General features: G+C 40.5%; 1 protein-coding gene across 1 annotated transcript; it reads left to right on the top strand.

Annotated features, from left to right (window-relative positions):
* Window positions 1–1,681: 1,681 nt before the first annotated feature.
* LOC145694307 (uncharacterized) lies at window positions 1,682–6,523 on the top strand. The gene has a single exon (XM_081770396.1). It carries the CDS (start codon window positions 1,682–1,684, stop codon window positions 6,521–6,523), a length of 4,842 nt encoding a protein of 1,613 aa, XP_081626522.1.
* The last annotated feature ends 14,018 nt before the right edge of the window (window positions 6,524–20,541 follow it).

The following is a 20,541-nucleotide window of genomic DNA, read 5'->3' as shown; positions in this document are numbered from 1 at the left end:
GGGGTACCAGATCACCTTAATCTTAGTATAAGTCTCAAAAAACAAGTTGCTCGTGGATTTTGCTAAACATGTGACTGAAACTTACATTGAATTAATCTCACAGATGGATTATCCGTTAAATGCTGATCAGACTGTTGCCGATGCCGTACTTCCTGCTTCAATAAATTTACGACATCTCAGTGTTTATTTTAGGTTTCGTAGTAACCATTTCTATTATAGAGTCTTTCTATTTCAAGTATGACCCTGCTAACGCTCCTGTGTGTTTTTCGTACTTCCCCCGAAAGAGGAAGAATACGTTGCTGTGTCCGATATCTTTCAATAGTTTGATGTGGACAGGATTGCCACAATGAATTATAGGGATGCGCACGAGACAAGATTTGAGGCTGTCTCGTCTCGAAAATGTGCTGTAAAAGTGATGTCTCGACTCGAAAAATTTATTCTTCTCTATTGGAAGAGCTGTGTCTCGACTCGAATTTTGTCAGGAAAATTCTGTCTCCACTCGTCTCGTGCGTATCCCTAATGAATTATTTCACGTCCTTCGCTATGTGCTGTCCTCGACCTCTATTCTGAGTAGTCTACGATCTTCACTCGCCAAGACCACATGACTGAATGACAAATTGGCAATATAGCAGAGCAGGCCTCTATCCACGGGGAGCTAGGGGGTGCCCCCCCTAAATTTTTGTTGGCCCCGTAAAATTTTCACGGCAAACTTGCAAATGAATTAAAATATTGTTGTTAGTATTTTCTTATTTCCCTTCCCAAATAATGTGTTTTCTTGGCCCAAAGATGGCATTGGAATGCATTTTTGTAAACAGTCTCAGTTTCCAACTTTCACCCCAAAGACAACCGTTAAGAAAGGGAGAAGGGGGGAAGAAGTGTCCTCGCCGGAGCGAAGAGGGTTCGTCGCGAGGCACAGAAGTGAGCACAGATGGCCAGTGCGCGAGTGTTTGTGTGTGCGTGAAATTAGCATTTAACATAGACAAACAATCTATCAAACAATTGCGTATCAAGAACAATCAGCACAAATGATTATTTGGCACTCAAGTGCAATAGTGCAAGACAATGTGTTTTTATCACGTCTATTTTGGTTTTCGATTATAAGGAAACAAAAACAATCGATCAAGTGAAACAATAGATTCAATTTATATTCGTTTAACTTTATTAATCTACAATCATATATTTCGTTAATTAACTTATATCTGTTATTCCAATTACTATATATATGTGATAAATTAAATTGCTATTGAATGTGAATGCGATCATTATTCAACTCGCGTATCCGTGGATGAACCTCCTATGGAAATACAGTTCTGTTATAAATTAACAGTGGTCCTCCAACTATTGTGCATCAATCACACATACCAAACATAACAAACATTGGTCCTACCAGGGCCGGATACGCGAGTGGAGAGAACTAGTTAGTGTGTGGACAGTTTTGTGTGAACAAATAAATTCAGTGCATTAGAAAAAACAATATGGCGGCGTACATGAGCGTCGGGTAGAGCATTTCCCGCGCGTCGGTGACAGTGCGGTGGTGCCACATCAAACCCAGATCGGAGAGAAGAGGTCCAGGATTGCAGCAGCAGAGCAGCATCCAGGCAGCAGCTTTACAACCAAAGGTCAGTAAGTATTTATCTGGCTCGTCCTGTATTTTCCTTGCTTGTTTAAATCAAATTTAGAAATGAGTGAGACACAACGCCTGTTACGCCAACGCGCTGCGTACAAAGGGAAAATTTCGCGCATACAGACATTTATAAATGAATTTGATGAAGCCCAACAAAATGTAGAAGACGTTAAAGCACGGGTGGAGCATCTGGACAGGGTGTGGTTAAAACTGCAAGAAATACAAGATGCCATTGAAATCGAACAAGAGGATGATATCGATAACACAGGGGTAGAAATCGAAAACTTGTATTTCGGTGTAAAGGCACAATTACAAACGCTTCTGTCGAAACAAGAACACAAGAATCAGTCGTCAGATCATGACGCATCAAGAGCAAATACACACACACAAATAAAGTTGCCCGCGATTGAGATTCCTCACTTTGACGGGGATTACAAACAGTGGCTTCCCTATGAAGACACATTCAGGTCACTCATACACAATAATAAAGACATTGCCGCTATTCAAAAACTGCAGTATTTGAGATCATCTTTGAAAGGGGAAGCGCTAAAATTGGTACAAAATCTGCCCATCACAGAAGCAAATTACACAGTAGCATGGAAATTACTGTCAGACAGGTATTCAAATAAACCGTTAATAGCTGCATCGTACATTCAAGAGATCCTTAATATTCGTCAGGTGCAAAAAGAAAGCGCAGCAGAACTCAGGGAATTTGTAAACACCGCGGCAAGCAACATGAACGCATTACAAGCGCTCAAAACAGATGGTCAGCTATTAGACATAATTCTTATTCAACACTCTGTGTCACGATTAGACAGTAGCAGTAGAAAAGCATGGGAGCTACGCAAAATTGAAACACCATTTCCCACGCTTGACGAATTCCTGTCATTTTTGGAGAAAAGATGCCAAGGGTTGGAAACAATGACTGCGAACACAAGTGAAGTAAAGGGGGCAAGAGTACACCAACCGCAAACAAAGGGTGTTAAGGGCAATCATACGAAGGCGTATGTGTCCACAGTTTCTCGTGCATGCCAGTTTTGCAAGGAAGCTCATCCTATATTTGCATGCCAATCATTTATTAAAGCGAGTGACAAACAAAAGAATGAGTGCGTTCGCAAGAATAATCTCTGTATTAACTGTTTGCGGGTAAATCATCGAGCAAGCGAATGCAAATCAAGTTCGTGCAAAAAATGCGGCAAGAAGCACAATACATTGTTGCATTATAATAAACAATCAAGCGAGTCATCTTCTTCAGAGGGAAGAAAGGCAGAGAATAACAGAAGCAGCAACACGCCCAATGGAGACCAAGAGGAGCAAGATAATGTTCAGGGTTCATATTGCACGCTTAAAGGGTTGCATACGTCACAGGTGTTACTCTCCACGGCCATGGTGAAGGTTAAGGACAGCAATGGACAGTGGATTACATGTCGGGGCCTCCTGGACAGCGCATCCCAGAGCCACTTCATTTCGGAGACATTGGTCCAGCGTCTGCGTCTCAAGAAGCATAGAAGACACATGCCCATCCAAGGCATAAACGATGCTGCGTCAGAAGCACGGTTTTGTGTTGACATCGCACTACAGTCAATGGTGACGTCATATCAGGCAAACATCAGTTGTTCAGTGTTGCCACGCATCACTGGAAATTTACCGGCGGAAAGAGTGGACTGCAAAAATTGGAAAATCCCGAAGAATATAGCACTGGCGGATCCCACTTTCAATGTTCCAGGGAAGATCGACTTGTTGTTGGGTGCGGAAGTATTCTTCAGGATACTCAAAGCGGAACGGAAGTTGCTGGGAGAAGAGCTTCCGGTGCTACAAGACACACAGCTGGGTTGGGTCATCGCAGGAAGCATACCATCAGAATGCCACAGAAACAGTCCAGTGACGTCATTCTTCACCAGAACCGAAGACAATCTTCACGATCAACTACGTCGTTTTTGGGAGCTGGAAGAAGTGTTCACCAACCCTCGGACCACCGAAGAGTCAGCATGTGAAGCGCATTTCCAGAAAAATTTTGTGCGAGACGAGACAGGCAAATTTGTGGTTCGTTTGCCACTGCGTGAAGACAGATCTGTACTTGGTGACTCATTGCAACAAGCAACAGTTAGACTACAGCAACTGGAGCGGAAACTACAGCGTCAACCCGAGCTACAAACATCATATGTAAATTTTCTTGAGGAATATGAGCAATTGGGACACATGAAAGAAATTCAAGAAGAAGAAAACAAAAGAACAGCCTTTTACCTACCACATCACGCCGTGTTCAAACCCAGTAGTACCACAACGAAGGTCCGCGTGGTGTTCGATGCGTCAGCCAAATCTACAAGTGGCAAGTCACTAAACGATATTCTCATGGTGGGGCCTACGTTGCAGCAAGATCTGTTTTCCATTGTATTGCGATTTCGTGCCCACCCTATAGTGTTTACGGCTGACGTAGAGAAAATGTATCGCGCCATTAGAGTACATCCCGATGACACATCATTGCAACGTATTCTATGGAGAAGATCACCTGAAGAACCAATTCGAACATTCGAGCTTCAGACCGTAACCTATGGCATGGCTTCGTCATCATTTTTAGCTACAAGATGCTTACAACAGCTGGCGGAAGAGAAATCACATCTGTTCCCTCAGGCATCGAAAATATTAAAAGAAGATTTTTTCATGGACGATCTCGCAAGTGGTGCGAGCAGCACAGAGGAGGCCTTAAGGCTACAAGCAGAACTCATTTCTTTGCTTCAAGGGGGAGGATTCAACTTACGCAAATGGTGTTCAAATAGTGCAGCTTTGTTGGAAGCCATTCCGCCAGAAAATCGAGAAATTGAATTTCCCGTCCAGTTTCAAGATGTGGAGGGCGTCAACACATTAGGTCTATCCTGGCATCCAGGCAAGGACAAATTTTTCATCAAACATCGGCCATCAGACATCATTGAAAATTCAAGTAGCATTACCAAGCGCCAGGTGGCGTCTGTGGTGGCGACTATCTTTGATCCACTAGTTTTGATAAGCCCAGTAGTAATCACATACAAGTGTTTTCTGCAAAAATTGTGGTTAGAACCAATCACATGGGATGATGAACTATCACCAGAACTTCACGCAAGATGGCAACACTTGCAGCATCAATTAGCATTCATTAAAGATATTCAAGTAGATCGTTTCGTTTCAGTGGAAGGAGAGCCAGTCAGTATTAAACTATGTGGGTTTGCGGACAGCAGTGAATCAGCTTATGGAGCATGTATTTACGTACGATCAACGAATCAAAATGGTCAAACAAAAACACAATTGCTGTGTGCGAAATCACGAGTAGCACCGCTAAAGAAAATCACATTAGCCCGTCTAGAATTGTGTGCAGCATTGGTACTCGCAACTTTACTTCATAAAATTCTACCTGTTCTACAGTTCAAGATAGACAACATTTATTTGTGGTCTGATTCACAAATTGTGCTTGCTTGGTTATCATCACCGCCCACAAGATGGAAACCATTTGTTGCGAACAGAGTTGCCCAAATACAGGACATGACTCAAATCAGCGACTGGCAACACTGCAGATCAGCAGACAACCCTGCGGATATGATCTCTCGTGGTGTCGAACCTGCTTCCATTCAGGACCGAAAGATCTGGTGGGAGGGGCCTCCATGGTTGTCACAGCCCAAGGACACATGGCCTTCTTCAAGAAAGAAATCCAACATTCAAGACGTTCCCGAAACAAGAGAAAAAACAGTGGTAGCTTTGACTACACAAGAGCCTCAGGATGACGTCATCAGCAGGTTTTCAGGACTAACGAAGCTAGTGCGAGTGATAGCTTATTGTCGCCGTTTCATTCACAATGCAAGAAGAGGAAACGAGCGAAATAAAGGCAGTCTATCAACGAGTGAACTAAACAATTCGCTACAGCTGTGTATCAGATTAGTGCAACAAAGGGAGTATAAGCAAGAAATCAAGGACATTAGTGCAGGTCGTCAAATCTCAGCACGTAGCCCTCTCAAAAATTTGTGCCCTCTACTGGATGAGAACCAAGTGCTACGAGTGGGTGGAAGGTTAGAAAACAGTAACCTTCCCTATGAAGGAAAGCATCCAGCCATTATTCCTTCAATTTCGCATCTGGCAACACTGATTTTGGAAAATGAGCATAAAAGGCATCTTCACGCTGGGTTACAATTATTAGTATTCTCTGTGCGTCAACGATACTGGATCCCGAAGTGTCGTCAATTAGCAAAGAAAATTATTTATCATTGTGTGACATGTGTTCGTCTCAAGGCATCACCCCTAACCCAACAAATGGGACAATTGCCATCTCATAGAGTACGGCCGGCACCAGCGTTTTTAAATTGTGCAGTCGATTATGCAGGGCCGATAAACATCAAACCAACTTTCAGAAGCAAATCGCTCAAAAAATGTTATATAGCGGTATTTGTTTGTATGTCTACAAGAGCCATACATTTGGAAGCGGTCAGTGACCTCACAACCGAATCTTTCCTTGCAGCCATGCGGAGATTCATAGCAAGAAGAGGTAAATGTAGAAATATTTACAGCGATAATGGCAAAACATTTGTGGGTGCAAATAATGCGCTTAAAGAACTATACAAGATGTTACGAGAGGACGCATTTCGTAAAGGGGTGGAGGAGTTCACATCTTCGGAAGGTATACAATGGCATTTCATCCCGGCGCAATCTCCGCACTTCGGGGGATTGTGGGAGGCAGGAGTGAAATCTATGAAGCATCATCTCGTCAGAACTACAAAGGGCGCGACATTGACCTTTGAAGAACTTTGTACGCTCTTAGCGCAAATTGAGGCGTGTCTCAACTCTCGTCCTATAACAAAAATGAACGACGACCCAAGCGATACAAACATTAAACCCCGGTCATTTCCTAATAGGCCAACCTCTCACCTCTATCCCTGAGCCAGACATAACTGACCTCCCTAACAACAGATTAGACCGTTGGCAGCTCACTCAAAAATATTTTCAAGTGATCTGGAAGCGGTGGTCGAAGGAATACCTGAACGGACTCCAGCAGAGAAACAAGTGGTATTTCCAAAGGAACAATATAACCCGGGGTACTGTCGTGTTGTTGAAGGAAGCAAACATTCCTCCTTTGTCATGGCGCTTAGGTGTAATTGAAGAAGTGCATCTGGGTAAAGACTCGCTAGTGAGAGTTGTTACTGTACGAACTGCAAGCGGAATCTACAAACGTGCAGTGAATAAACTGGTTCCATTACCTTCCCCAGTTTCTTCCCATCAGTGACAATTATTGTGTGAAAGTGTCTCATTGTTTGTTGGTCGTTAGCCGACCAAGAGGGGGGAGTATGTTAGTATTTTCTTATTTCCCTTCCCAAATAATGTGTTTTCTTGGCCCAAAGATGGCATTGGAATGCATTTTTGTAAACAGTCTCAGTTTCCAACTTTCACCCCAAAGACAACCGTTAAGAAAGGGAGAAGGGGGGAAGAAGTGTCCTCGCCGGAGCGAAGAGGGTTCGTCGCGAGGCACAGAAGTGAGCACAGATGGCCAGTGCGCGAGTGTTTGTGTGTGCGTGAAATTAGCATTTAACATAGACAAACAATCTATCAAACAATTGCGTATCAAGAACAATCAGCACAAATGATTATTTGGCACTCAAGTGCAATAGTGCAAGACAATGTGTTTTTATCACGTCTATTTTGGTTTTCGATTATAAGGAAACAAAAACAATCGATCAAGTGAAACAATAGATTCAATTTATATTCGTTTAACTTTATTAATCTACAATCATATATTTCGTTAATTAACTTATATCTGTTATTCCAATTACTATATATATGTGATAAATTAAATTGCTATTGAATGTGAATGCGATCATTATTCAACTCGCGTATCCGTGGATGAACCTCCTATGGAAATACAGTTCTGTTATAAATTAACAGTGGTCCTCCAACTATTGTGCATCAATCACACATACCAAACATAACAAACAATTGTGATAAACTGTAATTTGGTTGGATCGGTCATTCACTTCTTTCTGCAAAGCAAAGGGAAGATTTCCTTCGTAAGAGAGTAGTACGAGTGGGGCCGAAGTATGTTTCACATATTTTCCGAGGGCACACTTGAAATAGAAAAGCTCAAGTAAGGATAACGGCATATACCATCAGTCGTTTAAATAACCCATCCACTTATTTCACTTACTTTTTCAGAAGCTACTTACAACTGTTTCCTTCCACAAACACATAAGTTTTTTTTTTGTTTCTCTAATAACTTTTACGAACGTCGAAGTCGTCACCGTTCGTACTTTTGCCTTCCTTTTTATATTACTCATCTTTTTCTTTTTTTTAAGAAAGAAAGAGAAAAAAAGCTTCATGTTTATCAACTCGTGTACATTTTTCCTGGTTTTTCTCCCATGCAGATAATTAAATTGCAATCTAATACAAAATGCAACAGATGCAAATCAGTTTCCAAAGCTTCGGATCCAAAGCGGAAGAACGAGGGAACCCAAAAGGGAAAAGAGAGAGAGAGAGAGAGAGAGAGAAATAAAAGTATGGCGCTGGTGGAACAGAGGGTTGGTGCGTTAGGAGGTTGAAGGGGAGGGAGTAAAAGGACAAGAAAAGCTTCAAAGCAATTTACATTGTAAGAGAACAAGTTGTTTTCCATTTTTTTTTTGTTTCCCCCCCCCTTAGAATCCCTTCGTGTCTTTGAGAACGAATATATTCTACGTACTCTGAAACACAAGATGATCTAAAGACAATCAGAATAAAGATGGTTTATACTTACTAAGTTAAACTGAATCTGTCGCCACAACGCTTAGGAGGTCTAATCACTACGAAATTAAAATACCGCTAATTTTAAGTAATTATGTGATATATTCAAATAGATAAAAGATAAAATCGAAATGTGGAACAAGAGCGCGCTAGACAATATTATTTTGCACAAGGATGTTATAAAATAGCTATTTTATAACATCCTTGATTTACCGTTATTACGAGTCACCTAGTAGCAGTGATGCTACTGTATTTAGCCGGTTCGCTAGAACTGCTTGTTAAAATATTTCGAGTTCGCAGAACCGTTTGTTATACCCAGACATAAGAGTAAATTTTATCCAGTTATATCCAGGAACAGTAAATTTTAGTTTAACTATCTTTGTTTTTATAGAAATTCTTACAGCTACAGGGTTAAACATATGATCTCTCAGAACAAGGTATAAGCGTTCATTTCTTAATCTCAAAATGCTCAGACATCTAGAATAACTGGGATCATATGAGTGTAGTGGTGAGAGTTATTTATATTTGAAACTCGTACATACCATTATCTACAATTGTCGATCCATTGCTGGATTAAGGCCTTTTCAATATTTTTTGACAACCATCTATCTTGGGTAGTTCGTAACCAAGATTTTCTCAGTGTTATTTAATTTCGTCACACCATCTTGTACTTCTCTTCTGTATTGGGACACTGTGTAGGTCTCTACGTTTAATTTATGGTATTCAGTAAAAAATTTGCTTCTGTGTACCTTGTATGGTTTGTTTCCTAACAGAGTTATATCTATCAAATTTACTCTCTCTCTCTCTCTCTCTCTCTCTCACACACACACACACACACACACACACATATATATATATGTATGTATGTATGAGTTTGTGTATCTGCCCGTGTGTGGCCTGGGGACCAGACGAGTGGACCGAGAGTTACCAAATTTTGGTACCTTGTTCAGGCCCGCAACCAGAAGGGGATAGGAGCGTTCTGGCCCTCCTAAACTTTTCGTTGCCCCTCCAGACCTTAATACAAAATGCTATTATTAATACAAAAAACACAATTGAGCTATTTGTAAGAGAATTTTTAATGACTTGCCCTCCCCTAACATATTCTTGGCCCCTCAAACCTCTGTGGCTGGTTGCGGGACTGACCTTGGTCCATGCCCCAAACCAACACGAAGATTTTTTTTTTTTCAAAATTCGAACCAGGGGGTCTCAGGGCGGGGCATTTACCGGGACATGTAAAAGTAGTAGAAAATGACCTATGTTAGTGTCGAATTCATAGTTTAAATCGTCGCATTAATTTCGAAATTCACCCTATTCGGCTGCGCGCTGGGAGTTATCAGGGGGGTTACCGATACATGTAACAATAGTTCAAAATGACCAATATTAATGTAAAGTCCATAGTCTTCACGGTCACTGAGACAAATGGTGAAACTTTCATTAGCGATGACTTTCAAATTCATCTACCATTATATGCGGGCCAAGGGTCACCTGCGGAGAGCAAGGGTTACCGAGACATGTAAAAATAATCTAAAATGACCGATATTTGTGTCAAATCCATAGTTTTCGCGATCGCTGAGATGGATAGTGATACTCCCACAGGCGTTGACTTCCAAGTATAGCCCCCATCAGCTGTGGGACAGAGGTGCTTTATTTTTCAAAATTCGAACTAGGGGGGCTCAGGGGGATACGTACGACTGGGATACGTAAAAGTAGTAAAAAAATGACCGATATTTTTTGTTTCGTTGTTCAGTTTGTTTACATATATACTTTGAGTACTTCAGCTAGTAAATATATATACAGGGCCGGATCCAGGATTTTCTGAGGGGGGTGGACGAAATAACTGCCAGTATATTTGAATTAAATTTGAGTTTTTTAAATGAATTTAGGCATCTTTGGTGTGAATGAGGAATTGCCCTGGAAATGCTAAATGTCTGCTCTCGATGAATCCTTTTCCTTCAACCTTCAGAAAATTGACTGAAACTGTTGATTTTGCAAAACTCACTGCTAACTTCTCACTTTAGGTAGTGTATATTTACAACGAAGGGAGGGTGCACGTGCACCATTGCACCCCCTAAATCCGGCCCTATATATATATAACCGGCATAGTAACCTAAAAATGCGAAAATAAATGCCGATTTTTCTAAATGGCTGGAAATCGAAAGCAGATAAGTGAGTTGTGATAACGGTATCTCATGTAAAATAATATTGTCTAGCGAGCTCTTGTTCCACTTTTCGATTATCTTTAATCTATTTGAAGATATCACATAATTACTGTAAAATTAGCGGTATTTTAATTTCGACGTGATGGGGCCTCTTAAAGCAGAAAATTCTTATATTATAAACCCATGGTTTGATTTCCTCCCCTCAATGTGAAAGCTGGAGAATAACGAATTTCCATTCAGTTTACGTCCAACCACAAATTAGCAGAATATAAACGAGCCAAGTCTAGTAATGTAAAATTTCCGGAAATTTTGTCTCGTAATATATAATGTGATGTAAGCCTTTTCCCTGGGGTGGATCCAGGGGGACAATCGCCCCCCCAGAAGGAGAGACTTTCTTATTTTATATATATATTATATTATATTTATTTATTTATTTATTTAGAAAGATTGGAAAACAATATAGCCTATATTTGGTGAATGTAATGGATCTCTGAAATGATTGAGCGTAGAACTTTTAAATTTGCCCTGGGCGCCAGATTAGAGATGGGCACGAGAGAGTTTTCATTGAAAATCGACTCGACTCGAAGCAGACATCTTTGAGCTCAACTCAAGAACTCGGCTCGAAAACTTTCCTTCAACTCGACTCGAATTTGACTCGAGTTTCGAGCGGAGCCAAAAGCTCACCCACTCAAACCGACACAAGCTGATACAAACCGAGCTGATGGCTCACCCCAACCGAGCCGGCTCGAGACGACGGCTCACCTGAGCCGAGTCGGTGCCTCATCTCAGCCAAGCCGGCTCGAGCTGTTCGCTCAGTTGAACATTCCTACACGGGTTGGGCTTCCGTTTCGGCTCAAAACTTTCACCGTGCAGGTCTCAGCCTTGGTGGTGAGAACTACAATATATACTTATATTAGTGCTCACGACATTTGAGGCTCTCTCGTTATAAAAATCCATTGTCGTCTTGTTAATCGAGACTAGGCGAGATGCGAGCAGTATCTCACCTCGTGAGCAACACTAAAAACATTCCACATTACTGCTTACATTTCTCATAGCTTTCGCTTTCCAGTCTAATCAGGCAATGATTTCAAAACGAGTTAAAACGAGCTAAACGAGCGAGCCATTTTTCAAACTCGACTCGACTCGAAACTCGACCTCAAAACGGTAACTCGGCTCGGAACTCGAATCGAGAAAACCACCTTTAACTCGACTCGAATTCGCTTCGAGTTTCGAGTCGAGTCGAGTTTTAGCTCGACTCGTGCCCATCCCTACGCCGGATTGAGGGGCGCAAAATGGGCAAATATTTATTTTCACTATAAGACAAGGAAAAGAATTTTAGCAAACTAAAGATAATAAAAAAATACCTCAGAGACTTAACAGCACAATAACGATTCACCAACCTTAGAATTATATCCATAGAGCATAAGTTAGCTTCAAAGCTATATCTTTTGAGGACATTGTAAAAGCCTTTGAGCCAAAAGAGCCCGGAAGGTTTAATTTTAGTTCGTTTCTTGTGTTGTTTTCATTTAACTTACATCGATTTAAGAGCTTTGGAAAATGTCCGAGTATAATACTCGAGACAACAGCTTGACTGTTTGTCATAATTATATATTCTATTCTAAAGCAACAGATTGTTGATTCATTCTATATATATGCACATCGCGATATAATTCCAAAAACATGTGATTTCCAGTTATTATGATAAGACTATAAGAATATGTCAAGCATGATATTCTCAGATTATTTGGCAATCAAATACCAATAAGTTTGGTGTTTTATCTTGTACTAAAAATTAAATTATGTACTGCAATTTTGAAACCAATATTTAGCACTTGAAAAAAAATGGAATAGAAGAATTAGGCTACTGTGTGATGCCAATATCAGGTGTATTCGGGGGGCGTTTTGGTTTGATTGGTCAGCGAAGGGGGGGGGGCGCTAAGACGAGTTTTTGCCCCAACCGGCAACTAGCCTAGCTGCGTCACTGTGTACACCTCAGGCCCGCAGCCAGCCACAGAAGTTTGAGGGGCATGAATATCTTAGGTACGGGTGTCAGCAGAGGGAGGTAAGAAGGGCAAATGGCCATTACTAGATCTTTATATTCAAATATACATATTGAGAAAATCCACTTCGAGATAAATTGGTGCTAATTTTTCCCTGCTTTGAGAAAGTGGATGGACTCCAAGGCATGTCAGTTCGATTTTCTTGCTGAGAACTTTGTTTCTATTGCATTGAAGTTTTCTGACTTTTTAGTAGCGTTAATGCAATACCCCAGAGTGCATATCTTACACTGAGAAAAATGCGTTCTCCGGACAGTGGTATATTGTACAAATATACGGTATCCTCTTGCTTACTACAGAATTGAGTACGGAGCTTACGTTATGCGTTTGCTACATAGGCACTGCCATTAGATGTTACATCATACCGTTGCAGGATGTCTGACATCTAACAGTTTTCAGTATATCAAATGCATATACTTATGTTACCTTTGTCAGCTATATTTATATACGTCCATTTGTATGTGAGATCCTCAGCGCCTATATTGTTTCATACGGAAGGTACGTATAGATGGAACACTTACAGAGAAAGTATTATAAAACATGCGTTTTCATTTATACGTCTGTTGTACGTTATCTCCAAGAACTACAAGAATTACGCATGCAACTTATCTTTTTAAGTACGCCACCTACATTTTTTTTTTCTCAGTGTAGTTTGCTCAACTTCAACATTTGAGTTTCTTGCGTCATTATAAATTATGGCGAAGTATTCTTCCGAATCGAAGCTAGTTGCTACCATTTTTCAAGGTGTTGAAATTAATATATATTTTCTGTTCAAGATTACGTGATGCAGTTGGGACCATATTACAAGTTCACAGAAAGCTCTAAATTATATTAAATATTTTGAGTTAAGTAATCATCGAAACGACTGTTCAGCGAAAAGTGTACAGACAAATACAACGTCGATCTAACTATCCAGAAAATTTGGAGGAACAATTAAGGTGTTCTGTATTCTTTCTTTATTTAGATTCTCTAATTGCATCATTGCAAAGCACCTTTTCTCCATACAATAAGAAAGCATTTTCTGTCATGACATTTCATTCTGAAATCATGAACAATATTATTGCAGAGGGTATGACTGTGCAAAATCAAAAGCGTTACAAATTATAAACACATTAAGTGCATTGATTTACTGGGCCTTTCTTCCAAGCTGTGGCTTGCACCGTACAACGATCGTCGAGCATTCTCCATCGAGCAGAAGCCTAGTTCCGATCAACTATGGATAATGAATGACTGAATGATCTATGTCTCCGGATCGTTCACCGTGTACGTGTAGATAGGGATGCGCACATAATAGGGGCGTAAATAGGGGCCCCGCATACCCCGCATTGCGGGGGGCCTCAAGGCATCAGGGGACCCCCAAATCGTGAAATGGGACTTAGAGAAGGGACCCCGGTCCAAGCTGTCTGCGGGAGGGCCGCCAAGCCTTTAGTTACGCCACTGCGCACGAGACAAGATTTGTGACTGTCTCGTCTCGAAAATGTGCTGTAAAAGTGATGTCTCGACTCGAAAAATGTATATTTCTCTATTGGAAGAGCCGTGTCTCGACTCGAATTTTGTCAGGAAAATCCTGGCTCGACTCGTCTTGTGCGCATCCCTACGTGTAAACACCTGGGAACACACTTTTTCTGGATGAAGCCATTAACAAATTTGCTTTGCGTACTAGCCGAAGTATTAAAATGTATATTTAAAAAGTAATTAAAGGCACGGAACACTATTTTTAGCGTTCTTTATCGCTCTAATTTACTAAATTAAATGAAATTGCAGTCATTTCTAAGACATGTGTTTGTGAAACATGAACAAAATTATAATTGGCGTTTACGGAAAATTTCGAAGAAAACTACTCCTTTTTAAATATTTTCTTGGAATGACATGTACCACTTTGTAGGATTGTTATTGTAGCTATTCATAAAATATAAACCAAGGCACCTGAGCATTTTTTAAAAAAAATTCGGCCGAAAAAAAGCTCACCTTAATCATAAATGCTCTAGAGAATGTGTTCAGAAGAAATTACATACGCCACATTATAAGGTTATTTATGATACATGAACAAAATCTGGTAGTAAGCAGTTTGTGAGAAAACCATCCAGGAAAAGGCTTACATCACATTATAGACCAGCGTTTCCCAACCTTTTTCAACTTGCGGCACACTACGGGTCTCGCGGCACACTCATAGATATTATTATTATTATTATTTGCAAATATAAAATACCATGGTAATTTTTTTGTGATTACTGATCTCCTTCTCACAGAGATGAAAGCTCGATCACTGGTTTCCCCTATGCTAATTCATTATGCTTATTTTTTTATTCTAATTTTAAAATAGAAAACAATTGCAATGAAATATAGGACTCAGATTTTAAAAAATACGCTTTCTTTTTTGAAAACTGTATCCAAGAACGAAGATCACTAAATAACGAAGGAACAAACAAATGTCTTGTACTTTGAACTTTGCTATTTTAACCAAAACCGGTGCATATTATTGCAATCACACAGCTTGCGATGCGTCGAAGTCAAAACACAGCTGTTGAACAAAGTGTTGTTCTGTCATTCACGTGCGAATGAGTGTTCTACGAACGTTCACTTGAGGCGTACCGTACAAGTGCTTCCATTTCTCGGTGTTAGTATGACTCTCAATTGAAGCGTAACATAGCAGCTAACCGTGGAAATGTGTACGAGCCGAAATACTGTCTGCTACACAGTAATAGATGTAGAAAAATATGTATATTACAATTACAGTAACTTTTTCCATGGTAGAAATTCATAGATGTGAAATACAAAGATATACATTTTTTCTTATGTCTTGCAATTTGGTTGCTATAGAATTAATAATTTTGTTTCGGTTTCCTCGCGGCACACCGGTTGGGAAACGCTGTTATAGACTAATGTGAGTAAAATGTTCAAGGCAATTTTTGATAAAACCATCTAAAAAAAAATATCCCAAGAGTAGACTACTTCTTGTGGGTTATTTCAGAAGAAATAGGTCCAGAATAAAAAGTTGTTCCATTTGTTTAGGAAATATGAACAAAATTGTCAGAAGTTTTTCGAGAAAATTACCGGACCTCAAACTACTACTTTTAAGATTTTTCAGAGCAAAAGACTTGCCTCACATTGTAGGGTATTTTTTAAAATACTCATTTACGAAAATCGCTTGCAATGCATTCGAGAAAATCATCCGATAAAAACTCATCTCCAAAAAGAAACTAGAATACCCCTTATGGAACTTTTCAGTAAGAAACCACTTTCGCCATATTGTACTGTTATTAATAAATTACATATTAATGAAATGAACAAAATCTCCTCGTATGATTCTGAAAAACAGTGCGAAAGAACTCATCGCAAAGAGTATCATACACGGTGTAACAAAAAGGTACGGCAAAATTTCAAGGGTACATTCCTTATGGGTAGACAAAGTTCATATGACCATATGTCCGGAATTGCATCGTTATGGAGTTACGGCCATTGAGCTGCCTGATGCTATGAAATAGTCACATTCCAGTCGCTCCTTAATGTGACTCAATTTAAACCTCAATAGTTTACACACACACTTAATTAGGGATGTGCACTAGTCGAGTCGATTCGAGATTTAAGTCTGTCTCGACTCGTCTCGAGAAAATGTTGGCTCGACTTATATCTCGACTCGAAAATATATTTCTGTCTCCACTCGAATTCGAGACGAGACGTCTCAAATTCGAGTCGAGACAAAATATACGAGTTAAAATACACGCACACATCAGCGAGAATATTATGACTACCTACCTAGTTGTCAGTATGTCTACCTTTGGCACTGATAACAACGGCAACGCGTCTTGGCATGGACGCTATGATCCTTGGTAGATCACTAGAGTTGGCACCACATGTGCACATACAGGTCACCTAATTCTCGTAAATTCCCGGGATGAGGGCAATGCGCTCTGACGTCACGTTCAATCACATCCCAGATGTGTTCGATTGGATTCAGATCCAGCGAGTTGGGGGCCAGCACATCACTTGATCTCGCCTCTGTGTTCCTGGAACTACTCCACACTCCTGGCCTTGTGACATGGTGCATTATCTTGTCGAAAAACGCCACTACCGTTGGGAAACATGGTCATCATGAAGGAGTGTACATAGTCTGCAAGTAGTATGCGATATTCCTCGGCCGTCATGGTACCTTGGTCGAGCTCCACTAGACACATGGTTGCTCACGTGAATGCTCCCCAGAGCATAATTAAGCCGTGGCCAGCTTGTCTCTGTCCCGCAGTACAGGTGTCAAGGAGCAGTTCCCTTGGAACACGACGGATTCGCACCTCCTATCGTCATGATAAAGAAGATACGGGATTCATCAGACAATGCAACGCTCTGCTACTGCGCCAAGGTCCAGTGCGATGGTCACGTGTTCATTTCAGTCGTAGTTGCCGATCATGGTGTTAACATTCGCACATGGATGGGTCGTCGGCTGCGGAGGCCTATCGTTAGGAGTGTTCGGTGTATTGTGTGTTCAGACACACTTGTACTTTGCACAGCATTAAAGTCTGATGTTAGTTTCGCCACAGTTCGCTGCCTGTCCTCTTTTACCAGTCTGTCCAACCTACGACGTCCGACATCTGCAATGAAGTGGGAGGAGCCCAATCCCTAGACGTTTGGACGTTGCTTTCCCTTGGTTTCAAAAACTTGAAGACACTCATCGTAGCACTACTCGAACACCCGACAAGTCCTGCAGTTTCCGAAATTCTCGTGCCGAGTCTCCGGGAAATTACAAAATGCCCTCGGTTAAACTCAGATAGATCGTGCGCCTTCCTCGTTCTTCACACAACCAGCACATCACTAATTAACTGAATTGAGCTGAAAATTAAGTCTTGATCTTGAAAGATTAACTATTAAGTTTATGCGTTCTGTACCTTTTTTAGGTAATAAATGCTGGAATTGGTTTCAAGACTGTTTCTGAGTGAATGCTTTCTTCAAAATAATACAGTATTAAAAATTATAGAAAGATTTTCGAGTCGAATACGTTTGTCTTGTCTCGTCTCGTCTCGAATTTTACAAAGTGTGTCTCGACTCAAATTTGAGTCCAGTCGAGTCAAGATTCGAGACATGTCTCGACTCGTGCACACCCTACCCCTAATTAAGCTAGAAAGATAATTTTGGTATCAATGTGCTCCTGAAGGATGAAGCTTTCCGCCAATATGTATTTCATGCATACCGCAGTATGAATCATGACTCTGTAGTAATTAGGGTTGTCACCAGGGCCCCTAATGTGTGTGTCTACGATTTTATTCAAATCGCTACAACCACGAACACAAAATGTTGTGCATCATCAGAGCCAAGAATGCAAGTTGGCATCATCAAGCCACACCCTTGGGGGTACCGTATAGTGGGCTACTTTATTGCTTCACATACCAAATTTTATGAGTGTACAGGAAGGAAAGAATGCCATCAACAAAATCCTGATTTAAAAAAAAAAAAAAAAAAAAAAAAAAACGTAGTTACCCTCTCTCATCCACCATGGTTCCCTCCACATAGATTTAATGCATATAAGCCGAAAGCTTCATCCTTCAGAAACACATTAATACCAAAATTATCTTCCTAGTTTAAGTAGGGGGTGAGCTATTGAGGCTTAAATTAAGCCACATTAAGGGGCGTCCAGAATGCGACTATTTCACAGCATCAGACGGCTCAATGACCGTAACTCTGTAACGATGCATTTCCTGACATATGGTCATATAAACTTTTTTGCTTGTCTACCCATAAGGAATCCACTCCTGATATTTTGCCGTACCTTTTTCTTACACCCTATATTTTATATATATATACGAGGGCATACTGAAAGTCGTGAGCAACATGTTTTCACAACCATAACCTTTAGTTGTAAGTGAAACCAAGTATATCATCTCAAGCTATAGACCTTTCATTTCTTTTTCTTTCCAGACGTTGACGCTGTTTGTGGCTAGCACGTGACCCCAATCAGGATCCCCAAAATGGCGGGCAGCGAGTTTCGTTTCGACAGCGAGCTGTGATAGAATTCCTTATTAAAGAGAACCAACCTGCTTCTGAAATTCACCGCAAACGGCAGCGTGCCTATCGAGATGTGTGCATGGGTGCCAGTAGTGTTAGGAGGTGGGTGAAACATTTTAAGGATGAAAACATGAGTATCGAAAATGAGCCTCGCAGTGGGCGCCCTCAAACTGCCTTAATGGAACGCAAAAAGGCAATGGTTGATGAGCTTATTAGGGGAGATATGCGAATCACTATGAATGAAATCGCTGCAAAACTTGGTGTGGGGCATAGTGTGGTACAAGAAATGATTCACAGTTTCGGTTATCGCAAGGTTTATGCCCGTTGGGTCACACCCTTATTAACCGAGGACCACAAACGCCAAGAGACTATCTATTGCCCAAACCCTTCTTCAGAGATTTCGACATGACAGTGATGACTTTTTGACGAATATTCTGATTGGAGATGAACGCAGGTTCCATCAGTATGAACCTGAAACAAAACGACAGAGTATGGAATGGCACCACTTGAATTCGCTACCGAAGAAGAAAGTGAAGACAGTGCAATCCGTAGGGAAAGTTATGCAGAGCGTCTTCTGGAATGCACAGGGTTGCATTTTGGTTAACTTTCTTATGCCTGGACAAACCATAAATTCTGCCCGCTACATCCAGACACGTTTGATGCTCCGTCGTGCCTTGCGTGCTAAACGTCCTGGAAAGATCGCCCTTCAACAGGATAATGCACGTTCGCATACTGCACGTGCCACTATGGAGCAGAGCAGATTTTGGTAGGGAACACTTCCACATCCTCCTTAGTGCTCCGACATGGCACCCTCCGACTACCATCTTTTCGGTTTTGTAAAGGAACAGATGAAAGGCCATCGCTACGAGACACTGGAGGATATTCGAAAAGCAGTGCGTCAGTGTCTACTGGCAGCTGGAACGGAATTTTATCGCAAGGGTATTTTCAAACTTGCAGGACGGTGGGAAAAATGTGTGGAAAAAAAAAAAAAAACGGAGAGTATGTGAAAAAGTGAAAGAAAGGTCCGTAGATTGAGATGATATATTTGGTTTCACTTACAAATAGATTATATTGTGAAATGGCATAGGAAACATTATAGTATTGCTAATGAAATATCTATTTATGAAATACTACCAGATTGTCCGTTTTTCGCATGGGGAAAATACATTTTGGACATAGGGCAATAGGGGCTGAATTTAGATTTAAACGGTATCGGAAGTGTCTTTATTCATCATAGCGACCCCGAAAACTATGGTTTCGACACTAATATCGGTCATTTTTAAATATCTCCTCCCTCTCCTTCCCCAAGTTGCACCGTCAAAATGAAATGATAAAAACCATCCCATGCCCGAACCTCATTTATGTGGCAAATTTGATCGAGATCGGTCGGGGGTTCAAGAGTTGTCACAAACATAGTCACTTTTGTTTATATATATATATATATATATATATATATATATATATATATATATATATATATATATATATATATATATATATATATATACAGAGAGATTAAAGGGTTGTAAATGATATGTTGATTTATAAAATACGCATAAACAAATTGTTAGAGCCATTTTGAGAAAATGGAAAATTTGGATTTTGCTCTTCTGTAAACTGCCTTTATGTCCGAAGATAGGAAGAAAATTCGAAAAACGCCTCTGGAGTATGTTATAAAACCTTAAGTGTAAAATTCGGTCTCGATAGGTTAAATGGTATAGCTTCTGAGCAAGTGTCTGTACGTAACGAGACGAATGGATGGACGGATAAACAGGTAAGGATAAGATCCAAAAAACTCAATAAAATGCTTGAGACAAATATTTTTCTTCTGTTTGTATGTATGTAAATAAAATTATGCGTAGTGCTGTTGTACTTCCAGGCCAATTTTAGATAAAACACTGAGGAATGTCTTTATTCTTCGTAGTTATATTCTTGTTTTCTTTGATAAAGTTTGTCATCTTATCTTCAAACTTTGATATAGTTG

The sequence above is a fragment of the Thermobia domestica genome, chromosome 9 (genome assembly GCF_964235325.1).
Source record: "Thermobia domestica chromosome 9, izTheDome1.hap1.1, whole genome shotgun sequence".
NCBI lineage: Eukaryota > Metazoa > Arthropoda > Insecta > Zygentoma > Lepismatidae > Thermobia > Thermobia domestica.
Note: the sequence above shows the minus strand (reverse complement) of the source record. Positions and strands in the feature narration are given on the sequence as shown.